The sequence below is a fragment of the Macadamia integrifolia genome, chromosome 10 (assembly GCF_013358625.1).
Source record: "Macadamia integrifolia cultivar HAES 741 chromosome 10, SCU_Mint_v3, whole genome shotgun sequence".
NCBI lineage: Eukaryota > Viridiplantae > Streptophyta > Magnoliopsida > Proteales > Proteaceae > Macadamia > Macadamia integrifolia.
In genome coordinates this window covers 28,024,567-28,036,902 of record NC_056566.1, presented here as the reverse complement: position 1 = coordinate 28,036,902, position 12,336 = coordinate 28,024,567, and the positions used below count along the sequence as shown (strand labels likewise).

Genomic DNA, 12,336 nt, shown 5'->3' with positions numbered 1-12,336 from the left:
AATCTAAATTGATCAGTTATCAGTATCGAGATCGATATGATATGACAAATCTGATATTAATACTTAGGCTGTGTTTGGTAATATTCCAGAAAAACATTTATAGATTTTTTCGTTCTATGGGAATGAAAAAAAGGAATAAGGCGTTTGATGCATTTATGGTGTTTTTTTTTTTTTTTTTTGAAAACATGAAATGAGAATTGACGGACGACAAAAGGTATTTTCATCGTTTCAGTTCATGCAAAAAAAAAAAAAAAAAAATTATTTTGACAGAAAATTTGAAAATTTCATTTTTGACACGAAAACATTGAATTTAGAACAAAAACGTTACAAAACGCAGCTTTAGAAGCATGCTTCCTACCCCAACAAAAAAAAATTCCCTTAAAAGAGAGAGAGAGAGAGAGAGAGAGGTGGGGTCCACAAAACCCCGGGTGGGCCGGAGATTGAAAAGATGCAAAGTGTGTGGAGGAGTGTCCCTTGGTGTGAGACATGGAGTCATGGAGAGACCTCCTCGACAAAGTTCTTCCTTCAGCCGTCCCAATCCACATAAATCAGACTGTCAGTATCTTTGACTCAAGTCTTTATTTTGATTCGGTTTCACTGTTTCGAACGAGGCTTCCCACACTGCCATTCGTACATCATAACTTACGCTATCTATAATTCCATTCTCCCAAGCAAACGGGGCCCAGCCCAGCCCAGAGCTCCCCTCCTCGTAAAGCCCCTATCCCTTCGTGCACTCATCCTCGTAGTAACTGTATCTCGTGTTCCGCGAATGTACGTCTCTCGATATCTGATACGTAGACCGTACACAAAGACTGTCATAGAGTGCCATGCAGCCAAGTTGGACTGGAGAGTGGAAGATATAAGTTAGAACAGTAGGACTAGAGTAAAAATTATTTCCTACTCCACCAGCTCCTTTCCCAATCATCTATCATCTCTGGCCATCACGTTGTGTCGGTTTGAGTCTTGAGATGAGTTGGTAGATCGACACGTCTGATTATGTGGTCCCATATGATTAGAATTTGAGTACGCGTCAATACTATCCACGTGTCTGATTGATCATCATCATAAGCAGCAGTACTCGCAAATAGTGTTTTAGGTTAGCTGTGTCCATCTCTGATTGGCTGGATCATCCAAGACCGTCGTATCTTTCTTTCCTGATCAGACAATATCTCCTTCGAAGATAATTATCTACGGAAGATCTTTTCTGCAATTTATTTTCCTCCTTTTTTTTATTTGAATAAAATAATAATAAATAAATAACGGTACAGGTTAATTATCACTATTATTGATTTAGGTATCGGTATTGATTATCCACGTGGTATTGTATATGTATTCATAAATAGTTAAATACAATCATTTTTTTAGGGGAAAAAGAATGATACCTGGTCACACACCCTTGTGCCCAAGACAGGATTACATGAGAAGACTATCTGCCCTACCCCAAGTCGATGCCTCTGCATACTCTCATTGGTCCGTGTGTTGACAACAATAATCACTTGATCAAGTAGTAATCCTCTTTTTTTTTTTTTTTCAACATGGTTTCTTATACTAGAGTATGCTCGGTGCAAACTGATTTAATTGATCCGCATTGGATATTTGTGGACGACTGATACCATGAACTAAAACTTAGCCTAGTGGTGGCAGTTCGGCTTGAAGAGTTGATACCCAACGGAGGAGGTTGTGGGATTGAATTCTGTTATATGTCTGCATGAGTGAGTGGGTGGGTAGGTGTAGGATTAAGTGCTCATTGGTCCTAGTGGTACCCAGTAAACTGATCATTACCAACAGCATTTAGTATGATAGTAGATTAAAAAAAAATTGTTAATCAAGAGGCTTTGAGCTTATGCCTTCTTGTATTGTGGTTAGGATCATTGTTACCAAAAAGGGGAATGGCAAAAAAGGGAAACAGATGATACGAGTTTTAAAAGAGTAGATTTCAAACAAAAGGGACTAAAAAAATGGTAGTATACTCATATAAATTAATTAATAATTATATGAATATCTGCATTTAGTGTTCAAAACAACTACAATATCTAACATTAATGTCTATACATCTCATGTCTCATTATAGTTAAGACATATCATTGAATATCATCCAACACCAATTCTAAATTCATACACCACACATTGCCAAAGTCTTATTGAGCAATGTGACTAGGTTATGGTGTTGTTCATTATTGTCAACATAGTCAACACACTTTCGAAGTGATATTCGTTCAGTTAGAGTTAGTAGTCATCATTTAAGAAATAATTTTCAGCAAATACGTTAGTTTATAGCTCAATTTCGAGGTCCATGAATTGAATTTGAGTTAAAGATAACATTATGAGAAATATAGTCCATTGTGTTAGCTTCACGTTGTTGAAAGAATCAAGTCGATCAGAGTTCGGGAGAAAGATATATGGTCAATTAAGTAGACATTATGTTCAAAAATCAAGTCCTAAAAAACGCCATAAAAACGGAACGTGTTTTAAATGTGTTTAAGACGGGGATGCTTAAAGTTTGATTTTTTTTAAGTATCTTTGAGAAGCATACGGTAAAACGTGTTTTAAACAGTAAAATACGAAAACACGTTTAAAACGCGTTTTTGCTAACAGTGGTTAGGATAAGGTTGATGCGGATTGACATTAAATGTGCCACATAGAAAAACGATGTGTACATCAAATCAGTGAATATCTAAGGAAAAGTTATGAATGATAATGTATCAAATTGTTTATCCAAATGTTTTTCTTCATTACGGATAAAAAAAATAGTCATTAAGGTATCATTATTCCCTCCGCCTCTATATTTTTCATAGGAAGAATATTAGTTCACTATAAGTTTCACCGCACAATCAAAAGGTCGAGAGACCCCCTTCCCTAATGTTTAACTATTGCATACATGTAATCAATTATTCCAGTTTATTATTGGGTTATTATTAATTTGATCTTGATTTTTTTATCAATTCGATGTGTTTGTTGGTTTTGGTTGACGCCTTTGTTGGTCTGGTTTGATTTCTTTCGGTTCCATAAAACTCCAACCCAAAATTAAATCGTTTTAAGTTCGATCAGATTGATTCAGGATGAACTTTGACACCCTTAGAGCTAGTCATGACATGAGAGTCTAATCACAAGTTTTTTTTTTTTGACTAACGACGATGGGTATCCAAGACTTTGGCCTGACTAGTCTCGCGGATCCATACTGATCCCATAACTGTAAGAATTAGGTCATATCAGGGTTGAATGAGAACCATTTAACTTTCACTAAAAGCAATGCGGAGCACTAAATACTCCATATAAATATCTCAAAAAATAAGAGAATCAAACTCAGAACCATACGTCTCGTGAAGGTGAGGGAAAAATTTAACTAGAGGAGAAAGAAAATCTGAATTAAACCCGGACAGATGGACTTTGGGTATGCTCCAAATTGTAAGCTCAAGCAGATTCTCTAGGTTTTAGTTTTGCCTTAATTGGTAATCATCCTAACAAAGTTGTACATTTTCGAGAGAGAGAGAGAGAGAGAGAGAGAGAGAGAGAGAGAGAGAGAATCTGCTATTGCAGACCACATGCAAAGATTGATCCTCTATTACATGTTTGTGTATCTTTTGTTTCTTTTTTGAGTGCAACCTTGAGCATTGTCTTTTAAAATAGAAAAATGAAGAAATCATTGTTGTCTTATTTCATTTTTAATAAGTTTAGCATTCACTCTCTCTCTCTCTCTCTCTCTCTCTCTCTCTCTCTCTCTCTCTCTCTCTCTCGTCAAAGTCCAAGTCTTTAGAAAAGACATGATTTTTTTTTCCAGGAATTCCGGGCTAACCTTTAGCTCTGGAGAAAAAAGCATGTGTTTGGAGAATGTGCACAACTCCAAGAAAACCCAGCCAAGCAAATTCCCAAGTTGGGATTGTATGAGTCTTCTTCTGATGGAAAATCTTGAACAAAAAGGAAAAGAAAAGTCCCACTTCACCATCATCAACTTTTCTCATTTTATACCATACCCATCCATCCATCCATCTCTTTCCTTCCATCAACCTTTTAAAGGACTCCGCAGTCCTCATTCCACATCAATCTTATTTTCTATAAATATATTGTAAGGTGTCCTCTCCACCCAACATGCTCACATCTTTTGAGATGGGACTTGACTGTCCTAGTAATGACCCCCAAGTGGAAATTAAACTGAAAAAATGAACTAATCACTACAAGCTTCTTCCTCTTAGCAAACCCCCCCATACAAGGCAGCTAACCCTAAAATCTCAATCTTTACTTCTCTTGCTAATACCACTAACAGAAAGGAAACCTTTTTGAACCTTCCTTCTGAGAATCATTGTTAGTACTTCATATATATATATATATATATATATATATATGTACCTTGATTGGAAGGATTTGCTATTTCTTCTTTGTTGTCTTCTGGCAACATTAACAAGACAAAGACCTATTTTGATATTTAAGTTGCACTAAGGTGAAAGTGTTTCTAATCGAAAATTTATCATTTAATCTATATTTCATTTGTGGCATATAGGGTTCAATGAGGAAGTGTGTGGTTTTAAGTTCGATTCCTTTTATTTTCTTGGGACCACTCACATGAGGGTGTTTAGTACTCTTCACTGCTTTCAGTGAAAGTTAAATGATTCTCATTCAATCCCGGTATGACTCGATACATGCAGTTGTAGGATCAGTATAGACCCATGAGACTAGTTAGGCCAAAGGCCTGAATACCCATCGTTAGCAATATATATATATATATATATGAGAGAGTTCAATGCAACTATAAATAAATATTAAGTAATAATGATTTCTTTGGCTTGGTTCTACATTTTATATTTATAACACTTATGCTAATTATAACAAGACCATATAGAAGTAACTAGTAAAGTGGATGGAGGGCCATTGCCTATTGAGAAAGCCAATATAGAAGTAGAGAAGTTGACCAATTTAATTTTAATTAGTTAACTTTATGTTGTTCCCAAAGCCATTTATGTTGTGTAAGTTTAGGAAAAGAGAATCATAATTTTCCTGTTGGATATCTACTAATCAAATAGATTAATTATCTTCCACACTCATATTAATTATATTTTTTTGCTATTTGAACTTTTGATTACCCTTTTGACTCCCAGCCTTTTCTGGTTCCTTTTGGAGACGATAGACCATTAGACCCCATTCTTTCTCTGGTTTGGATTTTTCTTAATGAACTGAAGATAGCATGAACATGATTAAGAAACCATTTCCAAAATTAATCATACTTTGCATATTAATTAGCATCGATTCGAACTGTCGTCAACTGCTACAGTCCTAATCCCTAGCTAGCATTATCTAAAACCATGTGCATTATGATTTAATTTTGTGGCTAAGAAAGATGACAAACACTACATGGTTCCATTTTTAGGGGATCCTCTAACAATAAGAGTTTTGATATTGGGTTGCTTCAATCTTACAATACAAAGCTATTTATCCAATATCTTAGTTATCTAATTTAAATTAGACTATCTTAACTGCTCCCTTTGAAAATATTGAAGCAGACAAGAACTTCAAAATCACAATAGAGATTGTATAGTATCTTACAATTCAATTCTAGCCAATTCAAGCCAAGCTATAGGTACCCATCTATAAAAATTTGAAATGAAGGACAACAGAATATAATAATAAGAAATCAAGAATATTAAAATAATAATAAATAAAGAGAAAAGAAAGGTGTTTATTCAATAAGTGACATCTGCCTTGACCCTTTTTTCTTCTCCCCATGATCATATATCAGTCTTTATAAGTCCTTTAACTCCAGAAACATTCACTCCAGTTAAGACTTTATCACCTCTCAATATCCCAAAACTCTCTTTCTGTCACCAATCACTCTGACATTCTCTTCTCTCCTTTGCACCTTTGCTCCATTTCTTCCTCTTCCCTTCCACAATGTCCACCTCCTATACCTTCAAAACAGAAGAAACCAACTCTACTCAGGCAGGTTTCATTAGAACCCAATCCAAAACACCTTCATCCCAGTCTAATGAAAGAAGAGGTAGAAGAAAGCAAGCAGAACCAGGGAGGTTCCTTGGCGTGAGGCGCCGCCCTTGGGGCAGATATGCTGCTGAAATCAGAGACCCTACAACCAAGGAAAGGCACTGGCTTGGGACATTTGATACTGCTTATGAAGCAGCTCTTGCTTATGACAAAGCTGCTCTCTCCATGAAGGGAACCCAAGCAAGAACCAACTTCATCTACTCTCATAATACATCCTTTCACTCTCTCCTTACACCTTTTGATGCTCAAGCCTTCCTACAACCTCCACAGCTCCTTGGCAATGCCAATACAAGCATCCCTCAGGTCCATGTCCAATCAGTCCAGGACATTTGTAGCACTCAAGCTTCCAGTGAGTCAGCCTCCATTAATGATAACTTCCTTTTCTCTTCTGATTTTCAATCTGGCTACCTAGAGAGTATCCTTCCTGATAATTACTTGAAAACTGCTACAAAGCCCACAAATTTAGAGTCTGAATGCTCTCCCCACTTGGTGACTTCTTCGCATCGGATCCCACCATCCATGGGGTATCAGACCACGGATCAATGTTCCATGAATTGCTCCGAGACACAGAATGTGATCATGGTTCCTTCTTCTACGGAAGGTCAACCTCATAGCAACAACAATGCAGATTCAGTGGATAACTTGAATGGATCAGCAAAGGATTTGAGTTTGATCTCCAATAATTTTCCTTTCTTGGATGAGCTTAATAATGGCTTTTGGAGCTATGAGCAGTCATGGGAGCTTACTGCTGCAATGGAGGGGAACCCTTTAATGGTGGAAGATGAGTGTCTTGGAGCTTTCTACCCCTACATTGACCTTCCCGGGTACTGTCCACCACTTCCCTCTTGTAGTGATGTAATAGACTTGGGTTACTCTTTATTTTAAGTGACTGTTTGTGGATTTTCTTGAAGTAAGCATTTTAGCAGTTTTTTTTTTTCCTCCCATTTTCCTGTAATCTGCTACTGTTCTTAATTGCAATTACACTGTAGAGATGAGTGTAGTAAGCTCCAGAATCACAAAAGAATGTTCTTACTTCTTTAGACTTGCTTGGTACCAGAGACTGCAATGAATCAAAGTGTCCTTTTCTTGGCTTCTTTGGTATGTTAGGTGGGTGAAGTAGAGACCTTTTCAGAACCCAAGTCTCAATGAGTCATTAAAATGCAGGAAGAAGAAAAAAAGCAACACATGTTTATACCCTCTCTAATCTATCTTTCTCCTCTTCTCATGAAATGACCTCTCTGCATGGCTTAGGTTAAAAGTACATCATATCATGCATGCTGTGGTATGGTTACTGTTGGCTCAACCATCTTTTACTAAACAAAAAGATGATTCAACCATCCAAGCTGGGTGGATCTGATAACTATGGCTCAGTGAATGATGAAAAGAAGACCAAAGGAGAAGAGTTGATGATAACCCAGTAGGGCCTGCTATGTTTGGTTTTATGGAATTCAAGGAGCTGGATCTACCTCCATCCAAGAACCATGGAGTCTGTAAACCATTCTTATTTGATCCTATTCAGTTCCAATATATGTTGGGTGTGAGATTAAAGGCATCAAATCATAGAATCTCATAGGAAGCTTCTTGCACCTCCAAAAAGGATTCTTCAGTTCTGCTTAACCTTGGAGGTAAGATTCTCTAATCCCATTATAACCCAAGAACAGTAGCTTAGCCAAACATGCACCAAGAATTCTGCAGCTTTAATCTTCTGATGGCCTACATGCTGGGGATTGTAACTTTATCTCCACATTAAGTCTTAACTGAGAATGTTTACCAAAAAAGCGTTCTTAATTGAGAATCAAATAGATTTAAAAGAAATAAAAAAGCGATATTAGAAGGCAGGAACTCATAGTAAATTCAGTAATTCACACATAATACATGTATGAGTCTGGAAACAGCCTTTTCATGAAGGAGAGGGAGAGGGGGTAAAGCTGCGTACATTATGAGTTTATGACTCTCACCAAACCCATAATGGTAGAAACGTCCTGCATTGAGTACACCTGTTTTTACACATAATACACACAGAATATGAATTTTTGAATAAAACTTCCCTCTTTTGCCTTTAACCTAAAGATACTGAAAAGATCATGCACTCTATAGCCAATTTTTTTCATTCTTTAAGAAAAAATAAAAAGCCATTCAAAACATGTCTAAATTATATAATTTTTTTGACTCAATTTCTCTTCACACATGGTAAAGATAGAATCCCTTCATCCATCCCATCTGACTCTCAAATTAAACTAGAGAAGATATTTTGGGTCATAAACAATAAGGAGTGTGAGTTATTGATGAACCTAGAATTCAATCATAGCTCACATCATCATTGGTGAAGAGATTCTCTTTTCACCCTAAAAGAAAACTTAATCCAACTTTTTATAGAAAATATTTCTTTGACCTTGTCGACCAAAATGCCTACCACATGGCATCTTTTTGAGCATTCATATTTTGTGGACATGTCCATGTTATCTATTTGCTTTATAAATATCAACCAATCTAATTTTCATGCATAAAGATATAACGCTTTGAAAAATGAATTGAAAATTCAACTTTTGACAACTTTAGAGAAATTATTGTTTAACCCTAAAAAGCACTGAGGTAAAAGTGCCCACATGGAAAAGGGACCCGAAACTTGACAATAGTGGTCACATGGAGATGAGATAAATGGATTAAGCTTTGACCTAATTTTCTGGCTCATGTTTCATCAGGTCCCTCATGTGCCACTTCCAAAAAAGGCATGTGCCACTTCCAAAAAGATACATATTGGGTCTCCTTTTTTGCTTTCTTCGACTTAGGTTGACTAGAGTCCAGACAATTTGATATAATGGACCTACAGCACTGACAACCAGATTTCATAATTTTAGAGTTTATGGTTTCATGAAATTCTCTCATGAAAGTTTTAGTGGATGGTTGGGATTTAATACCCCAAATGAAGGGTTTAAGAGATAGGTCTTTGGGGTACCCCATTGAGAAAATTTTAATGTTCTAATAAAAAATCCAAGGGAAATCAGTATTCTCCCCAAGTGAAGATAAATCTAAAGATACGTTTTCTGTTCTTCCTTACAAGGGCCCATAGGCTACTGGGTGGCACCCAAAGGAGCAGTCCCAGGTGAGCGCGAGTGCAGGGCGTGGGGTGGGCAATAGGCACAGTAGCAACCAACACTACTTTGTGCGAAGGAGGGGGTCCTTGGCCTGGAAACGGAACCCAGGGTTTCCAGGGCACAACCACCAGGCTAAGTCAGTGTCTACAATCCCAGTCCAAGCGTTTGCTAGTTGTGCAAGCTCAAGGCCTTACCAAAGAACTTTTCTAAAGTGTCAATTAATTTGTAACCTTATTTTTTTCGTCCTCTTAATGTAAGTGAGGAAAAAGGGATAATTGCTCACAAAATCTACTCGTTGAGTGTTGGACCCTCTTCGGCCCCCTTCTTCCCCGAAGCAGCACTCCCATATGCATCCAAAGCAGTGTACACATAAACACACACACAAGCATATGCATAATCAGGCATGACATATGCATCATCAGACGCAAAAGCAAGGAAGGAATTTTCTTTTTGTAACATTATTATTTTTCAATAAACATAAAATCTTGACACTACATTTGTATTCAAAAAACATACAAAATACAACTCTTAAAAAATAATAAGATAATAAATCACTTTCATGTTATATTGGAAACCCTTTCTTACCCTGATTTAAAAGAACTTTTAGAATTAAGATAAGGGGCTAGCAAAAAAGATTCAATGTTCTAAATACACATATAGAGAAGTCATTCAAGTGTCCTTTAACATATTGATTGATAGGTATTATACATACATCTAATTTAAACCCACATGTTAGTCGTATTGGGATTTGCGGTTGCGAATCCTTAGAATTATGCAGATGTGGAAACTAATGGTCTATTAGAATGACGACTAAGGACAGTTCAGGACACCTACGGACAATTTTTTAACAAAATGCAATCAACTGAGTGAATTAGGTTCTTTATTATATTCTTGGGAGTGGATTCTTTGAGCAAGCAACAGAGCACACAACAATGAAGAGTGACAAAATGGTTTTGTAAATAGAGAGAGATCATTTCATGTGAGGAGAGAAAAAAGATGCTAAATACCCTCCGTGGCTGCCTCAAAGAACCTTTTACTTTTATACCCATGAACCTCTTTTAGCTCACCCTCGAGGACGCGACCAAGAAATGGCATTTTTCTTCTGCCCACTTTGCCTCACTTCAGGGAGACCTGCAACCGCTGTTACATTCACCTTCACACAGCTCAAGTGATTTGAATTAGCACAGGAGAGTTTGTCCTCTATACTTTTGGAAGGCAAAGGTATTATACTATCATTGATACCCATTACCTAGTTGTGCCACATGAAAAACTGATGTAACAATCTAGGAAATCACTCGGATTACCAATGTACCAAATTTCAATCTCAAATTCCACCATTTACCCTCTCATGTATTAGCATACCCTCTCATGCATTTTCATGCACCATGTCTGCATGGGTGTTGCAGAGGGCAGAGGTGAGGGTGGAGGCGGCGGTCTTTAGAGTCCTATTCATCCTCTTCAATCCTAAGTCCGTCCAAATGTTCTCTATTTTGAGCTGCAAACTACACAATAACCATTGTAAGTGTAAGCCACTGTTTAATGGCTCATGAACAACGTAGTTTGGTCCGCAAATAGGTAGCAACGGGCGCAAACGGCAGCCATTCAGAACACCCAGAAAAAGTTAAGATTATACTACCAAAAGAGTATAACGGGGAACAAGTAGAACTGAGAGAGAGAAATAACAAAGAAGTCAAGGAGGATGCCTTTTTCTTTCTGTAATTAATAAAATAGATATAAGCCCTGCTCAGGCCATTCCAGTCTCACAACATCAAGCATCCAAATCCCTTCAACTCATACAGAGAACTAACTGAGATACCACTTTAAGAGTATCTAAACTTAATTTTTCACAGGAAGCCCCTGGACAAAAAAAGGGGGAGGAGCAAGGACACCTTCCAATCCCATCCTAAGTAGGAAAACAAAATTGGAGGCTTGTTCCCAAATTGAAGTAATAAGAAATTGAAAACATGACCATACTGTTGACTGACGAAAACAAAGTGGAACTGACTGATCTTTTCGTTTTGAAATGATCAGAGCATAAATAAGCACAACAGCTCCAATGCTGGAGGAATACGGGTTTACCTGAAGGGCCTCCCATCGTGGTTATTGGAAATGAAAGGCAAAGACTATATGGGATTGCTAAACCTTTTGAGTATGGCTATAGCTTATTTGAGGTGAAACAGTTCGTGATACAAGGACAATATGAACAGAAAGGATGACCAGACGAAGTTGAGCCGGAGATGGATTGGTTGACAGAACCTTGACAACTAGGAAGGAAGCCCTTATCTGGATATAAGTTACTGGGTGCAAGAAAAGTGAACATATCCAATTTCATTAAAAATTGACCCAGAGGAGAAAAAATGAGGATTAGCTTTTCAGTTCTAATCAGCTTGAACTATGAGCCTCACCACTTTGACCTGTGCTACTACTACCACTACAAAGGCCAGAATTCGGACCAGACTGTTGGACACTTGAATGAGGAACAGACCCACCCTTTGAGAAAATTGAACCAACTAAACCACTGGATGTGTTCTCAGAAGAAGGAATTCTGGTTGAGATAGAACCCCTATTCGACCCTGAAACAAATTCAGGCCGCAACTCCGAAGATGAAGACGATGGGGCCAGAGTTGCCAGTGAAGAACCAACAGGGTACGGAGCGACTGGCATATCAGCAAGAGAAGATGCAGATGGACTGTAGCTCAGTGTTCCCATCGAATGATCAAATTTGCATGTAGGTCCAAACTTGCATACCCCATGTTGCGCATAAAAAGTGCAAGGTGGAGCCTCCTGCAATTGTAATTAGTAAATTAAGAAGCGGCATGCAAACAATTGCGTCTGTAAATGTAAAATATTACTGCACAAAAGAGCAAAAAAAACCAATGAGAAACGATCGCAAGAATTCCTAAAAAGAAAGCAATTACGTCTAACCAAAAAAGAGGATAGAACAAGTAGCACATGCTGATGAGTAGGCTTTTAAGAAGGAAAGCTTTGTCAGCATAATGGGAGTAAAATATATCTTAACATCAAGAAAATAGGGAAGAAATATATGCAACAAAAGGCAGAAGAACAAATAATGACATTCCAAGAACCCAAACAGGGTAATTCCATATTGTATAAGCATGTAAAATTAATATAGGGAGAAAAATTGACTCAGTAAGAAGATTTCTCAGTTCTTAAGAGAAACATAACAGAAATAAAATCTTAACGAGATGAAACTAAAAAATACACCCACCCACCCCCACGCCCCCCCACCCCA

At 37.5% G+C, this 12,336-nt stretch overlaps 2 protein-coding genes across 2 annotated transcripts in view; one reads left to right on the top strand and one right to left on the bottom strand.

Annotated features, from left to right (window-relative positions):
* The first annotated feature begins 5,771 nt into the window (after positions 1–5,771).
* Positions 5,772–7,447, top strand: LOC122090708 (ethylene-responsive transcription factor ERF086-like). The gene has a single exon (XM_042660390.1). It carries the CDS (start codon positions 5,881–5,883, stop codon positions 6,871–6,873), a length of 993 nt encoding a protein of 330 aa, XP_042516324.1. The 5' UTR covers positions 5,772–5,880; the 3' UTR covers positions 6,874–7,447.
* A 3,315-nt stretch (positions 7,448–10,762) lies between these two features.
* Positions 10,763–12,336, bottom strand: part of LOC122092018 (zinc finger CCCH domain-containing protein 32-like) — a 10,240-nt gene continuing 8,666 nt past the window's right edge. The window contains exon 7 of the mRNA XM_042662304.1: positions 10,763–11,867. Within this exon, the coding sequence (XP_042518238.1) occupies positions 11,466–11,867 (402 nt within the window). The 3' untranslated portion in view covers positions 10,763–11,465. The remainder of the gene's footprint in view (positions 11,868–12,336) is intronic.

What these genes read in the sequence shown, in the direction of transcription:
- LOC122090708 (XM_042660390.1), top strand. Translation starts at nt 5,881, where the DNA reads ATGTCCACCTCCTATACCTTCAAAACAGAAGAAACCAACTCTACTCAG.